The following is a 26,183-nucleotide window of genomic DNA, read 5'->3' as shown; positions in this document are numbered from 1 at the left end:
ATAACCCAATGGCAGACTCTGTGCAGTTGGTTGCATGTTTTAATACCATTGAAATTGTGCAAAGCTGAGTGGACCCACCTGGTATTTGCGCTCCCATAAATACTGGAGTGTTATTTCCTCAACTAGGTTGGCTCGGCAGAGTCTTGACCCAAATATCTCTTTAAGCATTTCGATGAGGTATTCATGGTTTATGTCCTCCATTGCATAATAGTGATTGAAATCCAGAAAGATCACCTCCTTGCTGTGAGATTTCAAAAAGTTGTTAATCTCCATCAGTCCATCATAAACTTTGATGCCAAACAACCCATGGATGAAATAAAGCTCATTTCCCTCTCCTGGTTTTATGGAGATTCGAAGGTCAAAGTAGCGAATGCCAGCTTCCAGCTGCTCTATGAAATTCAAGCTCTGGGTCACAGACCATTTCTTCATCGTTTTCTTCCAGAGAGAACGGAAGATTCCAGCCAGCTGCCTGACTACAACTGGCTGATCCAGACCAACGGGGGAGTTTTCATCAATCCAAAAGCTGAAGGAATCGTGTGATCCTGAAGAGGAAGCAAGGAAGATGCACAAAGTTTGTTTATTCTTGGAACAATAGACTTGGCTCAAGCGCAGGCTGGGCGATCGTTTCGCTGAACACCTCCGCTCAGTCTGCCTAGACATATGATATCACCCGGTTCCCAAACACTTTAACTCCCCGTCCCATTCCCATACTGACCTTTCTGTCCTGGGCCTCCGCCACTGTCAGAGTGAGGCTGAACGCAAATTGGAGGAACAGCACCTCATATTTTGCTTGGGCAGCTTGTACGTCATTGGCATGAATATTGATTTCTCTGACTTCATGTAACCCTTGCTTTCCCTCTCACTCCGCCCTTACCCCACCCTAGTTTTCCGACTAGGTTCACTGCCCTGATTAATTTTACTGATTGGATGTCTCGTTGTCTCCTTGCCCTCAGCCAACAATGAACCTTTGATCTGTCCTTTTCACTCCTTACCCCTCCATATCTCTAGTCTCCCTCTCCCCGACTCTCATTCTGAAGAAGGATCTCAACCCGAAATGTCACCCATTCCTTCTCTCCAGAGATGATGCCTGTCCCGCTGAGTTACTCCAGCTTTTTGTGTCTATCTTTGGTGTAAACCAGCATCTGCAGTTCCTTCCTACACTATAGACGGCTCAATGCAAATAACATTTCGCTTTCTGTGACTAAAAGCAAAATTCAACATGGCAGCAAAGCAGTCTAGTGCAGTTACAACCTTGCAGAGATGTACTCCACAAAATTCGGTCACATTGGAATAACATGATGTTTGGCAAAACACAATAGAAAATGTAGATGTAGCAATTTGCAGAATAACAGGAAGGTTGTAGCATAGAAAAAAGTCCTTTAACCCATGAAGAAGCATCAGTTATCAAGACAAATCCATCTAGCCCACTCCCACTCTCCCCAGAGCTCTGCAACATTTAAAGTCAGAGTCATACACCATGGAAACCAGGCTCTCGACCCCAACACGTCCATTCTGACCAGGGTAATCCAGCAATGGAGTTAGAAGAGCAAATATGCCAGGAGATTGCAGACAGCTGCAGGACTAATAAGGTTGTTGTAGTATGGAATTTTAAATTTCCTAATAATGACTGGGACTGGTTTAGACAAGGCAGAATTTGTCAAATGTGTTCAGAAAGGTTTCCTCAGCCAATATGTAGTGGGCCCTACATTGGATAAGGCTTGGTCTAGTCTTAGGAAATTGGGAGCGGTAAGTGGATATAGTGAGCCTTTTGGGACCAGTGACCAATGTTCTAATGGAATAAAGATAGTTATAGAGTCATAGTCATAAAATGTGGAAACAGGCCCTTCGGCCCAACTTACCCACACCGATCATCTACAATAGCCCCATATGCCTCGAAACCTATATGGCCCATATCCCTCAAAACCTATCCTATCCACGTACCTAAATATCTTAAACATTGCGATTGTACCTGCCTCAAATACCTCCTCTGGCAGTACGTTCCATACACCCACTACTCTTTGTGTAAAAAAAGTTACCCCTCGGCTTCCTTTTAAAGCTTTCCCCCTCACCTTAAACCTATGTCCTCTGGTTCTCAATTCTCCCACTCTGGCAATGACTAATATTTATCCGATCTATTCCTCTCATGGTTTTGTACACCGCTAAATAAGATCGCCCCTTATTCTTCTGCTTTCCGAGTCCTAGCCTGCTCAATCTCTCCCGATAACTCAGGCCCTCGAGTCCTGGAAGCATCATTGTAAATCTTCTCTGCACCCTTTCCAGCTTGACATCTTTCCTGTAACATTGTGACCAAAACTGAACAAAATACTCTAAATGCGGCCTCATACACGTCCTACATAACTGCAACATGACCACCCAACTGCTCCACTCAATACTCTGACTGATGAAGGCCAATGTGCCCAAAGCTATCTACCTGTGACTATGAATAGATGGATAATATGAAGAGACAGGGCGGGCCCACAAGTTAAAATGCTAAACTGAGGCAAGGCCAAATTCAAAGGTATTAGATAGGAACTCACTCATGTTGATTGGAGCAGGTTGTTCGAAGGAAAGGAATGTCTGGAAAGTGGGATCTTTTTTAAGAGTGTGCTGACAAGAATCCAGGACCGACTAGAGTGAAGGGCGGCAGGTGGGTGTAAGGAAGCTTGGATGAGAAAAGAAACTGGTTCAGGTTAACACTAAGGAGGCAGCATGGGGCAGGTATAAGCAGCTGGGATCAAGTGTTTCCTTGGAGGAGTTTCGGGAACTGAGGAGCAAACTAAAAAAAAATAAACCAGGAGAGCAAAAAAAGAGGCAGGAGGTAGCTGGCAAATAATATCAAGGATAATCCCGTGTTTATTAAAGTACATGAAGGGAAAAAGGTAACCAGTGAGAGAATGGGGTCCCTCAGGAATCAAAGTGGTTAACTCTGTGTGGAGCTACAGGAGATGGGCAAGGTCCTCAATGAGTATTTCTCTTCTGTTTTTATCGTGGAGAAAGACACGAGGAGCGGCGAACTTGGGGTTGTCAATGGAAGTCTCGAGGGCAGTCAGTATTATGGTCGATGGAGGTGCTGAAGGTCCTAGCATGTATGAGGATGGACAAATCTCCTGGCCCTGAGTAGATATATCCAAGGACACGGTGGGAATCTAAAGAAACAATCTTGTACCCAAAGTAGGGAAATCAAGAACCAGAGAACATAGGTTTAAAGTGTGGGGGGGAGATTTAATAGGAACCTGAGGGGCAAATTTTTTTTAACACAAAAGGTGGAGGGTGCATAGAATATAGGTATGGCCAGAGGAAGTAGTTGAGGCAGGTACTGTCACATAGTTTACAAAACATTTGGAAAGGTACATGATAGGATAGGTTTAGTGGGATATGAGCCAAATACAGGCAGGTGGGATTAGCTCCCGATGTGGCCTCCTTCACATCAGTGAGACCAAGCAAAGACTAGGCGACCATTTTGCTGAACATCTGAGCTGCCTGCCATGGTCTGCTGGAGTCCCAGTTGCTAATTCCAACTCCTCTTCCCATACTAACCTTTTTGTCTTTGGCTGCCTCCATTGTCCGAGTGAGGCCACACACAAACTGGAGGAACAGCTTGGAACCCAACAGTATATTTCAATACTCCCCACCCCCTCGCTTTCCCCTGACCCCCGCCACATTTTCCTTTCCCTCCTTTGTACATTCATCTCCTATCCCCGCCCCATTTCCCTTTTCCCTCCCGTGCCCGTCTTCTTTCACTCATATCCCTCCCTCTGCCTTTACATTCAATTCCTCCTCTTTTCCATATCTGACATCCATTGTCTCCTTTTCACTTCTAGCTTTTAATGCTTACTCCATCCATCTGCCAATCGCACCCCCCACCCAAACTACATTCACCTATCACTTGCCAAGCTTTGTCCCGCCTCCACCTCTTTTTTCCAGCTTTATCCACCCTACTACAATTAGTCTGAAGAAGGGTCCGTTTGGCTGAAACATGATCTGTCCATTCCCTTCACAGATGCAGCCCGACCTGCTGAGTTCCTTCAGCACTCTGTTTTGCTACTTCTCGCTAACTTGGCCAATTTTATATCCATGCTTCAACAGACCTCATATTCCATTGGTGCCGGCCTTCATGAAAAGCCTGTGATGTGGAGCTTTATCAAATGAAAGGCCATGTACATAACCAATCCTCCCTGTTGTCTCATCTACTATTAATTAAAATAGTCTGAAGAAGGGTTTCGGCCCAAAACATTGCCTATTTCCTTTGCTCCATAGATGCTGCTGCACCCGCTGAGTTTTTCCAGCTTTTTTGTGTACTTATTAATTAAAATAAGTTGCCTTTAACAATTCCGTGTAGTATTTCTCTAATCAGGCACATCTCCGAGTCTCTGTGAATTCAATGCTGATTGTTTTTGAATTTTTGAGATAGAGCTGAATTGTTGCGTTTTATCCATACACCTTTTTTAAAAGTGTTTTTTTTTAAAACACTCAAATCTCCACTACTCAAACATGCCGCCATATCTACGCATTTGGAAAACATTATCAGAAAAGTGTAGCCAAAAATTTTGGAACGGAAATGTTTGTGCTCATTTCTTTCCACTACATTCTGTGTGCAGATGTAGTATTTCAGCTGATGTGGTGGCCTAATGGATAAGACGCTGGATCGCAGGACAGGGATTATGGGTTTAAGTCTCATCTGGGGAGTGAAAGAGCTTTGCTTCTGGATCATGTAGCTGTTGTTAGAAGCTGGTGTAAATCTGGCCATTGTGAGCCGCTGCCTCGCAGCTCCAGAAACCCAGGTTCAATCCTGATCTCCAGCACTGTCTTTGTGGAACTGCCTTTGTGGAGTCTGAATGTTCTCTGTGGCTGCGTGGTTTCCTCTAGGGGTTCGTCTTCCTTCCATATCCCAGTGTTGGTGAATTTATTGGATACTGCAATGTGTTCATAGTGTGTGGGTGAGGGATCTAATCGGAGGGGTTAGTGTGAGGATTTGAAAGACGATGCAGACCAAGTGACCTTTTCCCATGCTGTATGTCTCTATTACTCTAGTTCAGTGAGGCTACACTCCTGACCCAAGACTTCAGTGAGCAGGAATATGGGTCAGTGAGATCTACAAAACCAAGGTCTGAAACATGGAGGTGCAGACTGGATGAATCTACCTTGTGAACCAGATTTCTTTGCAATATGAAAATACAGTAATATGGTAATTTTGTACAAAACGATTAAAGGCATTTTGGGTAAACCCTCATGAATTGAGGCTTCATTCTCGTGTGTCATTAAAATATGGTCCGTAACTAATAAATGTCATCCAAACATAAAATAGCAGGAGTTTTGGGCACCACAGCTGATACAGCCACTGCCTCACAACACTAGAAGCCTGGGTTCAATCCAGATCTCAGGTGCTGTCCATGTAGAGTTTGCACATTTCCCCTGAGACCAAGTGGGTTTCCTCCTAATGCTTCCTCTCACATCCCAAAGGCATGTAGGTGTGGTAGAATTTGGGTGGGAGAGTTGATGGGAACCTAGGGAGAATAAAACTGAATTAAGTGAAGGATGGTGGTGAATAGGTGCATGATGCTGAGAGTGGATTTGGTGGGTTCCGTCTCTTTGCCATGTGACTGTCTGATTCTCTTTGCTAGCTGAATGCTCAGTCTCTCTCTAGGATTGCTTTATTTCCTTGTTGTATGCTGTCCGAAGTTCCTGTTTTATATTTTGCGCAGCACTACAAGTTTACTGTTCGAGGCATGTCTTTTATTTACTTGCAGATTTGGTGGGTTAATTGGCCACTGGAAATTGCTCCTAAAGTGTGGTCGAATGGCAGAATCTGAAGGAGGTAGTTGATGGGAATGTGGGATTAACAAGGATTTAGTGATAATTGGGTAGTTGATGGCCAGCATAGACTGGTGGGTTGAAGGGCTATTCACATGCTGTATCTCTCCATTACTCTTGTCTTTAGGATGTTGATGCACAATCCTTGAACTTCACACAAACAAAAACATAACATACCTTCTGCAAGATCAACTTTAAGGAATTAGAAGATCAGAATATGAAATGTAGTAAAATAGATTTAGAATTATATGCCAAAATATAGGGACTTGAATGGTTGACAGATAACCTGCTATTTCTTGTTCAAATACACTAGAAACACACTGACTTTTGATTTTTTTTTAAAAGGGCTTCTGTGCTGGTTTCACCATGTCTGAGAGCATGCAGCGAACATGGTACCAGGGCCAGTTGTATTGGTATTGATTTATTACTGATAACCTTGTCGTGGTGAAGCTTGTGTGGACCCCAGATCCTGAGAGCGATGCCGTCTGGAGCTATGCTCCTGGTAGGGCCACCCATGGCGGTTCGGTCGAGGGGGAGGTCTCTGACAAAGAACAATCCAACCAAGACCTCAATGGTAGAACAGGCAGAGGATAATGGCTGACCTTAGTGGAGCGTCACAACGGCTGGAAAGGCGGATGAAGGCTGCAGCAGAAAAGGGTCTCCGGTCGTCTTGGACTCCATGCCACTGAATCCTAACCCAGATCTGTCAAGGACCGTGGGGTGGCTGTCTGTGCAATAGTCTCCCCACGTTAAACAAAGTCATGCACAGGCTTCCTCCATATAGGGAATAGCACCCTGGAGACACCCATGGTCAGCCATGACGGAAGGGGGCCTAAGAAGAAGACTGAGATAGTGTGAAAAACCTTGTATTGAGTGCTAACCAGGCAAAGCATACCATGCAGGTGTACATCAGATAGTGCAAACAGAAAATAATCAGAGTGCAGAATACAAGTGCAAGGAACACAACAAGGTAGATTGGAAGGTTGAGAATTCATCCTTGGCATAGCGAGGGCTGTTCAAGAGTCTGATAACGACAGGGAAGAAACTGTTGTTGAAACTAGTGGTGTGTGCTTTCAAGCTTTTGTATCTTCTACCGCACGGGAGAGAGAAAAGAGAGAGACAAGGCGAGTGCGAGAGGCCCTTGATTGCATTGCTTTTCTGAAGCAGTGCGAAGTGTTGATGAAGCCGGCTATGTTTTTTCCCTTCTTCATCGAGAAGCACGATTTGACTCTTTGTTAAACTGCTACATGCCTGCAAGTTGAATGTGAATACTATTCCATTGTTTAGTCATGTTAACTGCTGATTTAAGGAGCTGTAGTTACAATTAATACATGGATGGCCACAACCAAATGTGGGAAAGTAGTCTGTTTGTGTAAACATTACGTGCCGACACAGCCTAAGAGGGCTGCATCTGTGAAAGGTATGTAGCCCGGCTAATGATAGAAATGACCAATTCCACAGGTTCTTGTTTGACTTGATTATGCTTATATAAAGTATGTCTGATCTGTTTGGATAGCATGCAACACAAGACTTCTTACTGTAGCTTGGCACGTGACAATAATAAATCTAAACATGAAGCCTGAGAAAGGGTTATAGGTGAAGGGCATGGGGGAAGGGAAAAGGGGTGTTGTTAGTAAGTTAATTGGGGAATTCAATGCTCATGCTGCAGAATGAGGTGCAGTTCCTCCAGTTCACTCTGGCAATGGAGGAAGTGCAGGACAGAAAGGTTGGTAAGGGAAAGAAGGACACAAAGTGCTGGAGTAACTCAGCAGGTCAGGCAACATCACTGGAAAACATGGATATGTGACGTTTTGAGTCAAGAGTTCTCTTCAGAATTCTCCACAGTTGCTACCTGACCTGCTGAGTTACAAAAAAGAAATAAAGTGCTGGAGTAACAGCCGGTACAGAAACAGGAAGGGTAGTTAAAATGTTAGCAACCAGGAAACTCAGCAAGCCTGGGCAGATTAGGTGAATGGGCAAATGGATGGGTGAGCTACAATGTGAGCATATTCAGCAAATTATTATTTCAAGAGACCGAGAACATGTTTTGTTACAAAAGAAATCTAGGGGTCCTTGTACACAAAACATAAAAGTTTAGCAATGTAGGCGCAGCAAGCTGATTGGAATGGTTGTTTGTGGGCAAATGGAAGTCCAGAAAGTTGGACACTTTTAAAAGGTGAGAGTTCAGGGGAGATGAGATGTTCCTGTTAAAGGGTATGGCAGGTGGGAGTAAGGAAGCCAAAATAACGAGAGAAATTGAAACTCTGTTCAGGAAATAGGAGGCATGAACCAGATATAGGCAGCTGTGATCGAGTGCATCCCTGAAGGAGTTTAGACAGAGGAGCATCTTAAGAAGGAAATCAGGAAGGCAAAAAGGGACAGAAGATAGTTCTGGGAGATAAATTTAAGGAAAGTCCAAATATATTTAATGTATCTTTGTTAAAATGGTGGCCCAGCTGCTGAGTATTTCCAGCATTTTCAATCTCTACCATAGCAGGAACTCCCTACTCTTGTACTGGTTGCCATAAGGATCATCATACCATTTGCCTTCTAATCACTTATTATACCTACATTTCATATGGTCAAAAGGGATAGGCTGATCCATCTCTCTCTCCGAACCCCATACTCCTCCTGCCTTCTCCCCATAACCCCTGACACCTGTACTAATCAAGAATATCATTCATCATCATAAGATCAAACTTTGCACAAATATTCACCGTTTTTTCTTTCATGTGAATTGCATCTGGAAGAGGCAACATGCAACCCAATCTTGAAATGACTGGTTTGAAGAATCTGATTCAGAGATTCACTCAGAGACAAACTGTGAGAAGGAACCAGGTCACAAAGTACCAACCCAATCCAATTAATTTACAATGTGAAATCAACACCTGTGACAGGTGACACTGAAAACCGATCTTAACTAAATTGTTATCAGAAAATATTAATCAGGCAAATTACTTTAAGATTGGTGAAGTATGTTCCAGTTCACAGCTTGCCCTTAAGAAGAACAAACCCAATAGCTGTGCCCAGTTCTTTAAAGCAAATTGTTGCTGCTTTAATGACAGGACTTGGTATGGGATTTAGGTAATCGTATTTCTAATCAGTTCTGACAAAATCGGATGTGTCATTTATAAAAATAGTGCCAAATGGAAAGGTGGTAAGAAATAAAACTATTAAAAATGTCACCCTATTGTGCTGGTACCATTTCTATTTGCGCACACAATACTCAAATGCAGGTTGTGAATAGCCCTAGCATTAAATTTAATAAGAAACATGTAATAATTCTGCAAAAACGTACGTACTTTTTTGCTAGCCGCTAACATTCTACTGCTGAGAAGGAATGAGTTCAAATATAAATAAAGGGATCAGTTGGAGGTGGTACCTCAAAGGCTCTCTATTCACCTGCCAGAGACACCAATAGCAGCGGTAAAAGTAAAACTAAGACATGGACAGATAAATAGTATTACACAAATTCTGAAAAGCAGAGATGCAGGTTAAAGAGGCTAACAACAAAAGAATGTACCAGAAGTTAGAGTGGAACTGAAAAACAGAGTAGTGGCGTTGCTAAACCGGAACGGAACATGGTTTCGATATAGTTGGCTTGATGGATTTCGAATTTAAAAACGAGCGAGGCGCTGTATAATGCATAAAGAAGATTGACCACGATAATACCAGCAGGATATATCCGTCAGCAAAAATTCTATTGCCTGGGACTGTTCCCACCACAAAGCACAGCAGAGCTGACAGAATCGCTCCAGTTTTACCAATGAGTATAGACGCCTATGGATATGATGGAGGAAATGATAAAGTATATTATTGATACATATAAGTATAGGTCATAAAACACGATGGACCCATAGAAATGTACTGGACAGAATATAAACATGTACGCTTGTTGTAAGCAGAAACTGCACACCTCACAGGTATGCCGGTAAACACAATGTAACGCACAGTGACAAGTGTACACGTAGGTGCATGGTGCATACAAAGTACAGGTGGCGGATACATTACAGTCAACACACACTCCAGACTTATGCTGATCCCCGGCGCAACTCCCCTCCCCCGGCCGAGCGGCATCTTACCCGGCACGGCGAGGTTGGCGAGGGGCAGGGCGCAGAGTGACCGCGGGAGGCTGCCCATCCAGTCGGCGTGCGGGGTGCCCGGGCTGGGCGCCGGTCGCACTGCTCCGCTCCGGCGTTCCGCAACCCTCACCGCCGCCATCCGCTCGCTGCCGACAAACTGCGGCCGAGCAGGCAGACGGGCGGGCGGGACCGGGAGGAGCGAGCTGGCTGACGGCAGCGGGGCGGAGCGGGACCGGCTTATCCCGTCAGCGGGGAGCCGGGACACAGCCCTGTCCTTCCCACCCCCATGGACATCACCCACAGGGTCACCCCACCGCATCATACACACAACACATGAGGCCACACAATACAGGGGAACACACACACACACAACACGGGGGAACACACACACAACACCGGGGAACACACAGAACACAGAGGAACACACAGAACACAGGGGAACACACACCCTCACACACAACACGGGAACACATGCACCCTCAGACCCAACACGGAAACACACACACACACAGAGGAACACACACACCCTCACACACAAAACTTCACACCCAACACAGGGAACACGCACACCCTCACACACAACACAGGGGAACACGCACACCCTCACACACAACACAGAGGAACACACACACACACAACGTCTGAAAAAGGGTCTCGACCCGAAACGTCACCCATTTCTTCTCTCTAGAGATGCTGCCTGACCCGCTGAATTACTCTAACATTTTGTGTCTACAAGGTCACACACCCTCACACACAATACAGGATCACACACACAATACAGGGAACACCCCATCCCCATCACACACAACAAAGGGTCACACACCCCCACCCCTCTCCCATCACACAGTCCCTCACCACCCTCCTATCACACACTACACAGGGTCACTGAGTCCTTCATTAACCTCCTGAAAGAATCCCCACCTTGAACTCACACCCTACTCTCTGGGCCCACAGCCCCCCACCCCTTCACTGAACACCCCACCTCCACTCTGAATTTTTACATCCTCACTAACCCCTCACCCCTTCTATACGAACTCACTGACCCTCGCAGCTCAGTGAACCAACGGCCCATAACACTCCAACCCCCCTCCTGTACCCCAACCCCTCCCTGAGGAATAAAGTTGTTGTTTAATTTCTTGAGGGCCTCTGGGCTTATAAAAAAGATCTAATATAAATACATGAGTACTGTGGAATGAAGCCAGGAGGGGGGAACAGGTAGTATTAACAAGATTGAGGATAGGACACAATTATCTGAACAGCACATTAAAATTATTGGGAAAACACCCTACTGGACTGTGTGAGGAATGCCATCAGCCAGAAACAGTTCAGCATGCCCTAATTGCATGTAGGAGATATGAGACAGAAAGAGGATTTATGATAATTGAAATGAGGAAAATTGGATTGACAGAAATATCAGTAAAGAACATTCTAGAGTGTGGAGGGAAAGGGAAAGGAATAAAGTTGTTGTTTGATTTCTTGAGGGCCTCTGGGCTTATAAAAAGGATATAAAGTAAAGACATGAGGACTGTGGAATGAAGCCAGAAGGTGGCAGCAATGCAACATTGTGGATGCCGGCTGCCGTAAAACTCCGAAGAAGAAGAAGAACCCCTCCATGTTAACCCCCTCTCAGAACCCACAATTCTATCTCTGACCCTAACATCTTTCCTGCACCTCACCCAATCCAGACACTCACCCAACACCCCCCCCCCCCCCCCCCCCCCAATTAACTCCGACGTCTCCCTGCGCCCCAACTCACTGAACCCACGCTCTCCAACAACGCAAACCCCTTCACTCATCCAGCGGCCGTCACCGACCCTCACTGTACTTTAAGCCTTGAACCACCGATGTCTGGCTCCGCTCTATAATCTTTGGTTTGGCGGGTTCACCGCCGCGCCGCATATTTTGAATTCGCGCGGCGCTTCCGTCCTCCCGCGGCCGCCGTACGGGGTCTGGACCAAAGATTATAGAGGAGCCCAACGCTTCGACCCGAGCATCGAGCGGAGGACGCGGCGCCAAGATGGTGGGAATGGAGCGGGGCCGGGCCGATGCGGGGCCGGGGGAGAGCGGGGCCGGGCCTGGGGGAGCGGGGCCGAGGCCCGGGGGGGGCGGGGCGGGGGGGGGGAGCCGGGGGGGGGGAGCGGGGCCGGGCCGATGCGGGGCCTGGGCCTGGGGGAGCGGGGCCGATGCGGGGCCGGGGGGAGCGGGGCCGATGCGGGCGGGGGGGCGAGCGGGGCCGGGGTGGTCGAGGCCCGGGGGAGCGGGGCCGAGGCCCGGGTGAGCGGGGCCGGGGCCTGGGGGGGAGCGGGGCCGAGGGGGGGCCCGGGGGAAGGGATCCTGGTCGGGGGGAGCGGGGCCTGTGGTAGCGGGGCCTGGGTGTAGCGGGGCGGGGGCGGTGAGGGCTGGGTGGTCCCGGCGGAAGATCCCGGTCTGTGTGGGACCGGGGGCTGGGGCGGGTCGAGGATTCTGTCGGGAGTGGGGACGGGGTCCGATCCGGTCGGGGGGGGGGGGGGGTCCCGGCGAGCGGGGGCTGGACGTGGGAGCCAAGTCCGTACGGTCGGGGCCAGGAAGAGATCTGAAGCTGCTGAGGACAGACAGTCTGTGTCGGTCAGTGGCAGGGGATCAGTGGAGGACAGAGGCCACGGGTAGCATTACACCCCGTGAACTAGCGGGCCAGTGATGGGGTCCCATCCAAAGATCTTATAGGGTGATTTCACCAAAGTTGAAATGAGCGTAGATCCCCCCTCACGTGACCGAAAAATTTAACTGGAGGACATATGTCACTTCGGTACATGTTAGTGAATGGGGAAACACGCACTTTCACACCCGTTAGAAACATGGAAAACGGCCGATATTTGAGCTGAAATTTTCTGTGCTAGTCGGGGTGACCGAGAAGCACAGCGACCTAAATTTTCAGGCAAAGAAAAAGATAGAAAGTAAGGTAATTACAAGAGGGAACTGAAGGTGCCAATCCAGCGGAAGTGCTTAGCAGAGATTTGCCGTGGAGATTTAAAGATCCAAAATATCGGGGATTATCGCGTTTGCTCGCTGAATTTCGTCAAAAGTAAGGCATTATTAACTTACTTTTGATGAAATTCTGCGAGCAAACGCGATAATTCCTGATATTTTGGACCTTTAAATCTCCATGGCAAATGTCTGCTAAGCACTTCCGCTGGATTGGCACCTTCAGTTCCATCGGTCGTTTTCCATGTTTTTAACGGGTGTGAAAGTGCGTGTTTCCCCATTCACTAACATGTACCGAAGTGACATGTCCTCCAGTTAAATGTTTCAGTCACGTGAGGGGGGATCTACGCTCATTTGACCTTTGGTGAAATCACCCTATATTCCACAAATTAAATGTAGGAATGTTCCAACATTTTGAAATCTTGAAAATCAAGCCTATAATTTATCCCATCAGATAAAGAATAAAAATAACTTTAATTTGATACCTAATTCACTTTCATATCTTCAGTATTGTAAAAGTCATACTCGGAAATTGGCATCTTGTTCCCTATTGCTTTTCCATTGACTTAACACAAAAGCTGTGATCGAGGACAGTCAAAAGCCCATAACTTTCTTAAAAATTAAGAGAACTGAATGAAATTGGCAGTTATTGTATATTGAAGCATTCTGAAACAAATATAAAACATCTTACTTGGATGACCTGATATTAAAGCATATAATTAGTTAGTTACCTAATTGTAGCTAATTACAAAATTGATCTTTGTGACAGAAATAGTAATAAACACCCAGACTGCCTTGCAAATTAAAAAATGTGATATTCTCAAGTTCAGAACTTTAATATTATTGTATTATATGCTGTAAGTCTGTAACAGATCGGTAAAGAAATGACAATTTCTAGCAAAAGACCGTCTTTATAGAGAAGATCAGTTGCTAGCTGGTACATTGGCATATCATAATCAGAAGCATCATCATACTCCTCAGATTGTAAACAACAAGCAACTCTGTACACCTTGTTTTTCCTCAACTTTTCAATTTTGGCATTGTGAACTACAACGTTTTGGTCTTCGAACCACGCATGACATGCCTTTCGGCCCACTACTTTCCCATTAAGAATGTCATGTAGATCATCACATTTGGAGTAGTCCAAATTTGGATAATCTCTGCGAATGCTGTCCAAATCAGTCTCTTGCTGGGCATTTGGATTGACAATTTTGCATTTCTTCTTTGGAGACATCTTTTTAAAATGTAAAGAAAAATAACACTGAACAACATTAACAGAAACAAGTTATTATTTGCAATTTTAGAAAAAAGATAGAAATGATAGTTAAACACTAAAACAAATAGTAAATACCCAACAAAAAATCATATTCATCAGTTTCATCAAATCTAATTCATCTAATCAATTCAATCTAAATTCAATTACTAGATCTAAACATCTATTCATTTCTTAAGAAAAGGCTAAAATGTTTAAATAGCCTAAGTATCCTAATAACGAATAACAAACTGATCCCATTCACACAAGAATTCACATTATAACATGATTTTTAAATCTCACTTTGTCATAAATTTATATGCCAAATGGAAGGAATTTAATTTTTAATACCCATAAATTAATCCAGAAACATCCACTCTCAAGATAATCAAAATCATTATTTTTTGCACAATACATCTGACTAAAACTGTACTCTGGGTATTTAATATGGAAATATTGATCATGGATGGACAATAACACAAAATATAGATGATTTAGATGTTCTTATGGCATGATTGTGCATAAAAAAACAAGAATTTGATTATCTTGGGGAGTGGATGTTTCTGGAATGGTTTCGATTGGAATGTTGCCGTTGCCATAAATTTAAGCCCATATCGGCAGGCAAGACAAGGCCGATTCGTATGCTGTCCTAAATAACATTTTTCGCATCATAAGATTAAAATGAAGCCACATCAAAAAGCAGAATAATATGTTAAATAAACGACATACCTTTTGTTTTGTCCTGATATTGCGATCCGTGATGTTGAAGGCGGTTTAAGTTCAATCCAGTGACACAATGGTCTAGCAAATTTAAAAAAAAAGGGAAGGGAAGCCCGAACGATTTTTCTTCATCAGCTAGCAGCCCGAGGAAATCCCTCTCCGTCAACCAATACAAATCTGCATTTTAATCCCTGCCCCCAAAGCCTCCAGAATCACACACACCGGCAGTGACAGATCTACAGCGCTGCTGATGGTAGGTTTTGTAACAACGCTATTAAATGTTGGCCACTGCAGTAACTACATTTTCTTGCAGCTGGTTGGATTGGCTCCACTCCGCACAAGCTTTGTGTCAGCAACTGTGTTTGCACAGAGTAACGAAGAAAGGAAAGGGATTCTCAAAGTTGAGCAGGTAACATTTTTATTTTTTACTTTGATATTATTGACATGTTCCATATCGGAGGGAGAGATCAACTGAGACGATTTACCAAGAAAAAGCATGCATTGTAAGAAGAGGCGAGTTAGTTGTTTGGGAAATCAGCTTCTCTGAGATGACAGTGACCTTTTGTACGCAGATCTACATCCCAGTCATTACTACATTTTCTTTCTTACTTACATACTTACTGCCTATTATGCCTCCTGGCATGTAGGGCAGCAACGAAGGTCCTCCACTCCTTGTTGATTCCTTCAGTTGCTGCTTCCGTAACATATTTGTTTTACGAGACAGGGTTGTTAGCCCTGTGCTCAACCTCGAACCTGGATCACTCTTCGTCTTGCCTCTATCCTTTGACCTGTCCAGCATGGGAGATCCTAACAGGAGACAAATTCTTTCTTTACATTCATCCCTCCACCACCAGCATGTGATAACTGCAGTTGCATGTCTAGGCCACAACAGCATCTCACAAACTCACAAATTCTTCTACAAATTCATATTGGTAAATGGTTGCATTAGTGTTGTTATTTTAGCCTGTGTAGGCAGCCGTTCAATGGTCTATAGTAGGGCCCTCCAAACTTTTCAGCATGAGGGCCACATTATATATTTGGCACATTTTTGTGGGCCACTCACACACACTCACTCACCCACACACACACCCACCAACACACACACACCCTCATCCACACTCACACACACACCCACCCACTCGCACACACTCACACCCACCCACACCCAGTCACTCACTAGGGCCACCGCTACCGCCGAGCTGCACACAAACCCTCAACTAGAAAGCCCACGGCAAACTGACGCATGGAACGTGTTAAGAGCTTGCTGCGGGCCGGATAAAATCTTGAGGCAGGCCGGATGCGGCCCGCGGCCATAGTTTGGAGACCCCTGGTCTATTGCAAAAGTGTTCTATCTTTGTTCTGCAGTTGTCACTTTATACAACTCCAGCTAAAGCTTATCACTTTGAGGATGCAAAACCCACTCGGCTTGAAGAGAGGATCTCTGCTCTGCGGAACCACATCAAACCATATGCCGCCCAGTATCAGGTATGGCAAATCTCTCGAGTTTTGTTCTGTGGAGAAAAAAGTGGGATTTATTTGAATTGTATGACTCAATGGTTTCCCAATAGTTTCCTCCAAGAATGAGAGAAGTTGGTAGAAGTCTGGGTTACTGTATTCTGGGAACTTTTTTGCAATCTCCTTGTTTAACTAAAAAATAAAATGGCACCTAAGTGGGTCAGGCAGCAACTGTGGAGGGAATGAACAGATGATGGTTTGGATCTAGACCTTTTCTGCAGTCTGAAGAAATGTCCTGACCCAAAATGGCATTTGTCCACTCCCTGCCTGAGCCGCTGAGATGCTCCAGCACTTAGGTTTTTGTTTAAAATTCCAGCATCTGGAGTTTCTTGTGTCACCTTGTTTTAACTATTAGATTGCTATCATTGTTCCTTGGATTTGCTAGGTATAGGTGCAGATCCCAATTAATAGTGGATTCTCCAATACAGGACAGGGTTTGTATCTGAAGAAAACCCTAGATATTGACACATTTTACCTATGCCCATAAGCATTTAGTAATCTTATCAAACGTGGACCTTTGTTAAAGATGGTACTTAGAAACGTTTCATTTAATACAAACAGAAATGCCTTCAGGCGCAGAGTAGTGAATGCAATTGTGGACTTTGTTCTTTAGTGAAGACAGATTTTTATATTCATTTATTAACTTTTTTTTCTCCTCAGGGTGTTTACAAGAATCTTCAGCCTAAAATAGAAAGAACTGTCCAGTTTGGAAAAGGTAAGGATCTGAGTTTGTGGTACATTTTGGTGCTTTGTACAGAGTGAGGTTTAAGAAATAGAAGTGTGATTAGATCACACAGCTCTTCCGTTCATGGCTAACCTTTTGCCGTAATGCTAATTAACTGCATTTTTAGCGCAATTCTGCATCTACTGAAGTGCCACAACAATTTAGCATGTTTTGAAGAGACACCTTTCATTCTTTTAAATTCTTGGAGATTATGTCCAGTCTGTTTAATCTCTCCTCAACCCACTGTCCCAAGTATAAACCTGGTGCTGCAGTTCCTCTGTTGCAAGTGTATTTTCCTTTGGTAGTCAGATCATACCTATTCACTCTATTCCAGCTGCAGACATACCAGGGCTTTATGTAAATGGAGCAAAGCATCTCCACACTTGTAATCAAATCCTCTTGCAATAGAGCCCTTCAGAATTGCTTGCAATGCCTGTATATTACCTCTGCTGACCTAAGTACAAGGGCACCAGGTTGCTCTAAATAGACACCTCTCTGTGTCTTGACAGTTTAAAATATACGAGCAATGCTTTGCTTCCGTTCACTGACTATCTACACAGGAACTCTCTGCTGCTGTATATGGTGATCGAACTGGAGATCAGGCCCCTGGATTACTGCTGTTTGATCAATGAACCCATTTCAGCACATCTAAGGCTAGCTCAAAACCATTTGACTTTGATGAACAGCTGGCAGCTGTTACTTTGCTAATTCACATGTGAACGTGGTTTTAAGGTGGCCAAGCTCAGTCATGTGTGTCAAGGACCGTTACCATGAAATAATTTTGCTCATCAAAATTTATCATACATAATGTCTTATTCAGTTTTCAATTTTGGTAGTCCTCTCATTGGCATTGAAATACTGATAGTTGGACTGATAATGTGTGTGTTGTAAAAATAGCTTAACTTAGAATCATGTGGGTTGTCCCAGCAGACTAAACCTAAATCATGGCCATCATTGTGCACTCTGAACCCAATTACAGTGCAATAAACAAATCTCATGTATTCCATGCAGAATATAAATTACTCTAATTTCAAGTAACCCTTGCATCCCCCCTCTCTACGTCCCTCCCCCTCCCTAGTCGTCATACCAGTTTTTGTGTCTATAGTGTCATAAGGTGTGGAAACAGGCCCTGCAGCCCAACTCGTCCATACTGACCAAGATGCTCCCTCTAAACTAGTCCCATTTGCGTGAATTTGACCCATATCCTTCTAAACCTTTCCTATATGCATATTGGATGCTTAATCATTAAAATTAGTTGTTTTATGACTGGTTATACCGTGCACAGCACCCTTCTACCTCTTGTTTTCACCAAGGAAATACATTTACCGTTAGCTCATAAACACAGTCGTAGTAATGGATTGTCCTGATGTTTTTTGTTGTCTCTGACAGACGGCTATATCTTTCTGAAGAATCCGCCATCGGGATTTTACCCACGGGCTGGAGTCATCACACTCGCTGGAGTGGCAGGTCTACTGCTGGCCGGAAGGGGTAGGTCCAGGAGCAACTTTTCATTTTAGATGCAGTTTATCATCTGATGAAGCCTATCTGAGCTCAGTCATGCAATTACAATGACTAAGTGACTTGTACTCTTCCATTTCACCAAAACAAATACAATGGTTAACGTTCACCTGCACACACCATCGTGGCTTGGTGGGGGGAGGGTTGTTGCGGAGGATATAGACAAGAAACGGAAGAGGCTGAGAGCAAAGACAATATAAAAGGACATAAACTTTTTATGATGCATTGCAGCTGCCTCCTGTTAGATAGACATTGTTGCAACCAATGTGTGCACAGCGAGTTGTAATAAAAGGAATGAGATGGGGATCACCGAGGGCAGTGTTAGTTTGGCCACCAGTAGTACGTGATCTTGTTTCCGAGTTGTGCCATGGGATTTTTCATCATCACTGGTGGGGATGCGGTATCTTGCTTTATCCCCTCATTCACAAAACTACACTCTGACAGTGCTACACTTGAAACGCAAGCATAGGTTGCTGCTTTACAATCCCTGAGTTTGGCTTATGTCTGCAATCTCCTGGCACAGGCACATATACTACCTTGGACACAAATAGGCCCTATGAACTGGAGCCATGACTTGAGATTGGCCAAAAAACAATTTGGGAGGTAAACGAATGCCCTCTGTTTTTGCATGTCCAATCATACTATCACCCTCCCCAGCACCAGATTCACTGGGATGTTGAACTGCTGGTTACAATCTCTCTAAATAAGATGGGTTGATTTCAGTTTCATTTCTAGTATTCCATTGGCTTCATTTAAGTACATTTATATTTATTTTGATGAAATTATAGGTTCCCGTGCAAGGAAAGTGATTTATTCATGCGGGTTTATAGCTGCTTGCGCCTCTTTGTATTATCCTCAAGCAACAGTTGAAATCACAAAGGTGAGTACCTTGTTTGAATCCCAGTTCCACATTGATTGATTCCATCATAGAAATATCAAAACAATAACTAGGTGTTAAGATTCATTCTAAATATTTGAATTGTTAAACATGATTTATGAGCTAAAAAATAACTGATGGAGGTACTCAGCGGGTCAGGCAGCACCTGTGAAATGAAATGGCCTGACAACATTTTGAGCTGGCACCCTTCATCAGAAATTTATCCGAAACATTGTCCGTTTCCCTCCACAGATGCTGCCTGACCCACTGTGTTCCTCCAGCACTTTGTTTTTTCCCCTCAAAATTCCAGGGCGTACAATCTTCCAGGTCCCCAAAATATGATTTATATCTGTTTGACATGCCTCAGGATTTTTTTTATTATTTATGCTGTTTAAAATATATCCCAAAGAAATTGATGCATTTAATTAGTGTCTTTGGCACAGGTTGTCAAAAACTGCTTTAGATTTTCTGTTGACAATGCACTCTTTGGAGTAGGGAAATGCCAGTGCCAGCTTGTGCAGTGAATTATCAAACCATCTGCTACTGCTGGTGGAGCATTTGTTGTCAGGTCCACATGTTAGGACACTTAAGAGTAGGTTTAATGAATCTTTCAGAATGTACCATCCATGACAAAGTGCTGATGAGAATACCTCAAATGACCTCTTTTCATTCAATCGAACTGGCTAGTTAATCTGCAGCTGTAATCTTGTTTTTTCTTCAAGTGACATGGATGTCATTAGGAAATCCAGCATTTACTCTCCATCCTTAATGGCCCGTCATCTGAGTGGTTTTGCAAGGCTGCAGATAAGAGTCTATATGGGTGTTTCCGTAAATAAGGGTACCAACCTGTAACATGGGTGGCCAAATTCGAAAGTTATTAAATCATAATGAAATACCACAGCATAAAAAATGGGTCTACCTTTTGATAATTTTGAGCTAATTTGTGATCAAAATCGACGAAAATGGGACCAAAATTTACTATATTGAAAAACAAAATCGAGAAAAATAATATATTGATTTCTAAGCTCCCTTACAAAATGTTAGCACGTAACACCACGAGGCCCATAGTTCAGGTCAGGATCATTACAATCGCATTGTTAAAAAAGAAAATTTTAAAATTGCGACGAGTGCAAACAAAACCGGAGGGACTACAGATATGAGATTGATAAAATAGGTGAGCAAACTAGATTTATATTTCATGATTTCAAGTTCTATTCATTATTAAGTATTTTAATGGAAAGCTTAAACACAAAATATAAACGATAAAAAAAGAAACAATAAATATAAAAACGGTTACTTTGCTTGTAATTCACCCATTTCACACGTGACCAAATGGACACTGTTATTCACGTTCTGCTGCAAAAGCTTGGGGCATCAGAAAACCATCTTATCGGGTGATTAAATAATAAAAATCATAAGCACAATCAGAGTTTGGCTTATATAGAGTTATTTAATTTAAAAATTAATGTAATCTTTGTGGTATAAATTAGCCTAAGGATTTGGTGAAATTCTGCTTGAAAAATGTCACAATAAAAGGCAAGAAAAAAGACATATCTGATATTTTTCTTTGTAAAAACAGATTCATTTATTTTTGCTTCATCTCATTATTTTGGCTCTACACCATGATCTACAATACTTAAAATACAGAATATGAAACAATGGGAATATTACATAAAAAACAGGAAAATAACCTGTAAGTTTGGAGACCTTCAGTTTCACTACTGAGTGGTGTATTTACGGAAACACCCATATACATTGTGTCTGCAATTTCTCACTGGGTGGACCAGAAACACAAGGCAGATTCCCTTCCCTGAAAGAACATTACTAACGCAGTTGGGATTTAATATATTTCGCCCTTGCTGAACTGAACTATGTGTTCATACTTATTTTATTATTGCTGAAATGAGATTTGAACACTGGTCCGGTCATACAACAAATATACAATGCTATCTGTCCAAGGAATACATTTCGGCTAGGGCACTGCAGTGTGTAATTAAAATCAGCAGGAGAGATGTTGAAGGGAGATGAGCCAGGAAGTGGAATGAGAATTTGAGGGAATATATAAAAAGTAGGGCAGTGAACGGCAGGGTGAAGTGGGTGTTGGTCTGAGGGAGGTGTGATGAAAACACCAGCAGAGATTAACTGATACATACTGTACAGTCAACACTTTCTGCTTGTGTTTTTTTGAGAAGCCACTGAGACTTGGTTCACATCCATTTAAATTGTGAACAGAAGACAATGCTGTAACCCTAGTTTGGTGCAGGGGGGGGTAGGACAAATGGTTTCATTAAAAAAGCAAGCTAAGTAACAATGTCAAGGTGATTTTGGATCCTTTGAAACCCACATGTAGCGAACGTGTATGACTAACTGCTCTACTTTTCTCAGGTGACCGGTTCATCGCTTTATGAAATGTCCATGCAATCGTATTTAGCCATTGAATCACTGTGGAAGAAATACAGATACCACAACCAAGAACCTTCCCCAACACAGGGGAGTAATAAGGTGGTTTCATTTTCTGTCTTATTCAACTTTGAAATCATCTAGGCCTGACCTTTTTCTGTTTCTTATAACCCTACACATATCAACTGTGACTCCATAACTACATTATAAATAGTTTGTATAGCACAAAATTCTGCACAGATTGTTGCTAAGTCAAAGCATGGTGTGGCACTATATCTTGTTCAGACAGACTGATCCATTCTGAATCACTTCCATGGCACTGTTTCTCTATATAAGTGAAGGATTTGTATAACACAGTCATGCTGGACAAACAGATCCCATTGTGGAGGGTCTGTGTGACACTGGGCTCTGCCCCCTTCGCAGATCAATCCCATGTTGAAGGGTTTGTGTGACTGTCCACCAACACAGATCAATTGTCACATAATAAAGGGATTATGGGCTTTGACCCACTTTCTAGATAGATTGCCAGACGGTTCAATCTCCCTGCATACATCATGTGGAAAATATCTCTTGTAACTCTATGTCTACTTCAAGAAGTGTACAAGATAATAATGTTAAATTCTTCACATATAGATGATGAGAATCTGAAGTCTCGTGTTTGTCCTGTCCTGACCTGAAACATCATCTATCCATTCCCTCGTGTGTTGAGCTTCTCCAGCATTTTGTTCTTTACCCTTGTTTGTTCTATGTCTCTTCTTAAAAATAATTTGCTCACAATGATACATTTATAAAAGTTAAAGAGGTTTAAGTCGTGTCTGAAATGTTCCTCTTAAAGTGTGTCGCCAGCAGGTATGCACTGAGTCCTCCCTATCCCCTAACCTGTGGGATTGCCTGCTATCAGATGCCATTCAGTTCTATGAAAAGGGAATGAGGGGAAAAGGGAACAGATGGAGCAAGATTTTGAAGGGCAGGTCGCTCTGGAAGGTTAAATCGCTGGTAGAGCTGCTGCCTCACAGTGCCAGAAACGCGGGCTTGATCCTGATGCAAACAAAAAAGGAATCTCACTGTAACATGGTAGACGTAATAATAAAGGAACAGAATAATACAGGAACCATTGACCTTGGTGCTGTCTGTTCCATGACTGTGTGAGTTTCCTTCAGGTGTTCCAGTTTCCTCCCACAACCCAAAGACGTGCAGATTTGTCGGTTAATTGTAGAATTGTTAAATGGATAGGGAGTGGCTGAAAAAGTGGGATAACAAAGAACTAGTGTGAACAGGTGGTCAACGTGGACTTGATGGGCCATAGGGCCTGTGTCTCTAAACTAAACTAAATACTAAAGTGTATAAAATCACGAATATATTTAGGAGAATAGATTTTTAGTTTAGTTTAGAGATACAGCATAGAAACAGACCCTTCGGCCACTGTCCGTACTGACCAGTGATCACTTATACACCAACTGGTTCATCCTATACGCTAGGGCCAATTTACAGAAGCCAGTTAACCTACAAACCTGCACGTCTTTGGGATGTGGGAGGAAACTGGAGCACCCAGAGAAAACCCACGCGCTCACAGGGAGAATGTGCAAACTCTGTTCAGACAGCACCCGCGGTGAGGATCAAAACAGGTGGAAGGTATAAAATGTATTAAAAAAGGGCTGCAGATAGGGAATCTGAGGAGGAAGGTGATGTGGAACCAGATAAATGGAAGGATGATGGCCAATGGAACAAGTTGGAGAAGCGGGATAGGAGACTCAGTTGAAATACTGTGTGGATAAGAGGCCCATTTTTCTCTCCACCATTTCCATCAGCTACTGACTCCATACTCTAATGTTTTCTTCCCCCACCCCAAAACCTGGCTGCATTTGCCCATCATCATCTGGTGCCATCTAATACCTGGTCCAGATTCCAGTATCCATAGTCCCATGTGGCTCCCCTGGACTATCCAATCCTGGATGGTCCACTGATCTTCAGGCAACCATTTATTAAGTCAGCTTGCCTCACCACACGCAACTGACAGAAGTGCGACTCTTTCCGCTCCCACTTTATCAGCAGAAAGAACCCATCACCTCCACCACCCCCAGGATCAAAGGGGATAGATTGTCAAGGGCACCATGTCAGTGACTTGGCCCTTCAACTTAAGTGTTCAGTAACAGGCCAAATGATAGCAGGTTGGGTCAGCCAGAATCATCCTTACCCCAGGTAAAGAACTGCCGGATAACCTTTGTAAAGGTACTGACCGAAATTATTTTCTGACAGGTGGATTAATGGAATGGTTCTGCTGAAGAAACACGAACTAAAACTGAAGCAATATTTCTTGTGGAACATAATGAAGGTGAATCATTATAATTTAATCACTTCTTATGATGAGTTCAATAATTCATCAGAAATTTATTTTTGGTTGGAAAAATGGGTTCAAAACCCTCTCAATCATACAGAAATGTGTATATAAAATGATCTAATAAAGTACTATTAAAGAGCAAATTGTACAACAGAATTTTTCATATGATGATCATAACTATTCAAAATTGTTTCTGTCTATGTCTCATTAACAAAAATGAAATAATCTAAGCAAGGAGAGGGGCCATTTTGCTGATCTTAATTCTTTTGGAGCTACCCAATAAGCGAGTTCGGTATTCCGACTGCGCATGCCCAGGTCATAGGTCACTAGCTATAAACAGTCTCGGCAATGGTGGTGCTGCATTGTGTGCAGGCTTGCGTTTCGTCCGTGGTCGGGGTCGTGCCCGGCTCTTCGTCGCTGCAAGTGCTGCTGAGTTGCTGCTGGGACGTCCCCTCCCCGGTGTCCCGTCCCTGTCCGGGGTAGCCCTGGGCTGGCGGGGTGGTCCTTGGCTGGCGGGGCGGCCCTGGCCTTGCAACCAGTGCTGCAGCAGCTGGCTCCAGCTCGGCTCTGTCTGTCCCGCCGGGTTGGCCGGCAGCCCTCCACCTCCACCCCCCTCCCCTCAGTCCGACAGCAAGATCCTGGGTAGTGCCGACCCTGTTCGAAGACGGGCGACTCAGAGCCGCTGCTGCTGGAGTCGTCCTGGTCGGAGAGAGGGACTGCGGACGGGCTCATGTTGACCATGTGCAGTCCGGGCGCCCGCTGGAGCTGCTGGTGATGGCGGTGCTGGCCGCAGCAGCAACCTCCTTCCCCTCCCTTGCCCAGCCCAGAGTCCAGGCCAGCTCCAACTCCAGCTCAGGGCTGAAGGCTGCCCACAGCGCGGCCCAGTCGAGCGCCGGGCCGGAGGAGGCCGAGCCCAGGCTGGCGCAGGCGAGGCCGGGTTCCTCGCTCCTCCTCGGAGTTGTACATGAAGTGGCAGCGGGTTCCGTAGGGGCAGAAGCCGTTGGTGTGTTTGTACTTGGGGTGTCTTGTACTTGGGGTGGTGATCATGATCGTGATCAGTCATCCCAACCCCAGGATATAGCTTCAGGAATTAGTGATGGAAGTGTCTTAGACCCAACTGTCTTCAGTCAATACCTTCCATAATGTGGCTCGATTCACTAATGATTGCACAAAAGTTCAATTCCATTACCAGCTCCTTAACAACAGATAGTCAATGACTCCATATTACATCCACAAATGCTGATACCATTCATGCCATAAAGATAAAGCAAAAAAAAGCTAACAAGAGAGAATTAAATCACCTATCTTGATATTCAATGGCATGACGATTATCAGTTTATCTAGAACTAACACCCATAGGTGGTAGAGGCAGACATATACAACGTTAAATAGCCACTCTCAACCCGAAACATCGCCTATTTCCTTCGCTAGATGCCCATAGATCGATTTTACAGCATCTGCAGTTCCTTCTTAAATATTTATTTTCCACATACCATTACCAAAGATCTTATAGCGAAGCTATAAGATCTTTGCCATTACGACTTAGGTCACTCAGCCCACTGGTCTATGCCGGGCCTCAGAACATTCCCACCAGTCCCATTCTCCCACTTTTCTTCCTGTAACCTATTCTGTGTCTCCCTTGGTAGACACAAAATGCTGGAGTAACTCAGCGGGCGAGGCAGCATCTATGGAGAGAAGGAATTGGCGACGTTTCGGGTCGAGACCCTTCTTCAGACTCCCTATGCCGAACCTGCCACGCTCACTCAAAGACATTTTCAGCGGCCAATTAAACTACCAACCCCGTACATCTTTGGGATGTGGAAGGATACTGGATCGCTGGGAGGAAACCCAGGTTATACAGGGAGAAATCCAGCACTTTGTTGCTGTTTTGTAAACCAGCATTTGCAGTTCCTTGTTTGCTCACCAATATCAAAGATCTTATAGCAGAGCTTTGCTATAAGATCTTTGACCAATATGGCCGGCGC

At 44.1% G+C, this 26,183-nt stretch overlaps 2 protein-coding genes across 2 annotated transcripts in view; one reads left to right on the top strand and one right to left on the bottom strand.

Annotated features, from left to right (window-relative positions):
• The window catches only part of plcxd2 (phosphatidylinositol-specific phospholipase C, X domain containing 2), a 28,445-nt gene extending 17,670 nt beyond the window's left edge, over positions 1 to 10,775 (bottom strand). Inside the window, exons 1-2 of the mRNA XM_055644731.1 lie at positions 9,894 to 10,775; positions 79 to 542 (exon numbers count right to left, since the gene is read on the bottom strand). Coding sequence (XP_055500706.1) covers positions 79 to 542; positions 9,894 to 10,215 — 786 coding nt within the window. The 5' untranslated portion in view covers positions 10,216 to 10,775. The remainder of the gene's footprint in view (positions 1 to 78; positions 543 to 9,893) is intronic.
• Positions 10,776 to 11,692: 917 nt separating this feature from the next.
• Positions 11,693 to 24,354, top strand: LOC129702770 (MICOS complex subunit MIC26-like). Its single transcript, XM_055644723.1, has 8 exons — positions 11,693 to 11,913; positions 15,140 to 15,235; positions 16,192 to 16,311; positions 17,002 to 17,056; positions 18,455 to 18,553; positions 19,372 to 19,463; positions 21,846 to 21,962; positions 24,117 to 24,354. The coding sequence occupies exons 1-8, from the start codon at positions 11,911 to 11,913 to the stop codon at positions 24,123 to 24,125; spliced, it is 591 nt and encodes a 196-aa protein (XP_055500698.1). The 5' UTR covers positions 11,693 to 11,910; the 3' UTR covers positions 24,126 to 24,354.
• The last annotated feature ends 1,829 nt before the right edge of the window (positions 24,355 to 26,183 follow it).

Source organism: Leucoraja erinacea, chromosome 13 (genome assembly GCF_028641065.1).
Source record: "Leucoraja erinacea ecotype New England chromosome 13, Leri_hhj_1, whole genome shotgun sequence".
Lineage (NCBI taxonomy): Eukaryota > Metazoa > Chordata > Chondrichthyes > Rajiformes > Rajidae > Leucoraja > Leucoraja erinaceus.
This window is presented reverse-complemented; position numbering and strand designations above follow the sequence as displayed.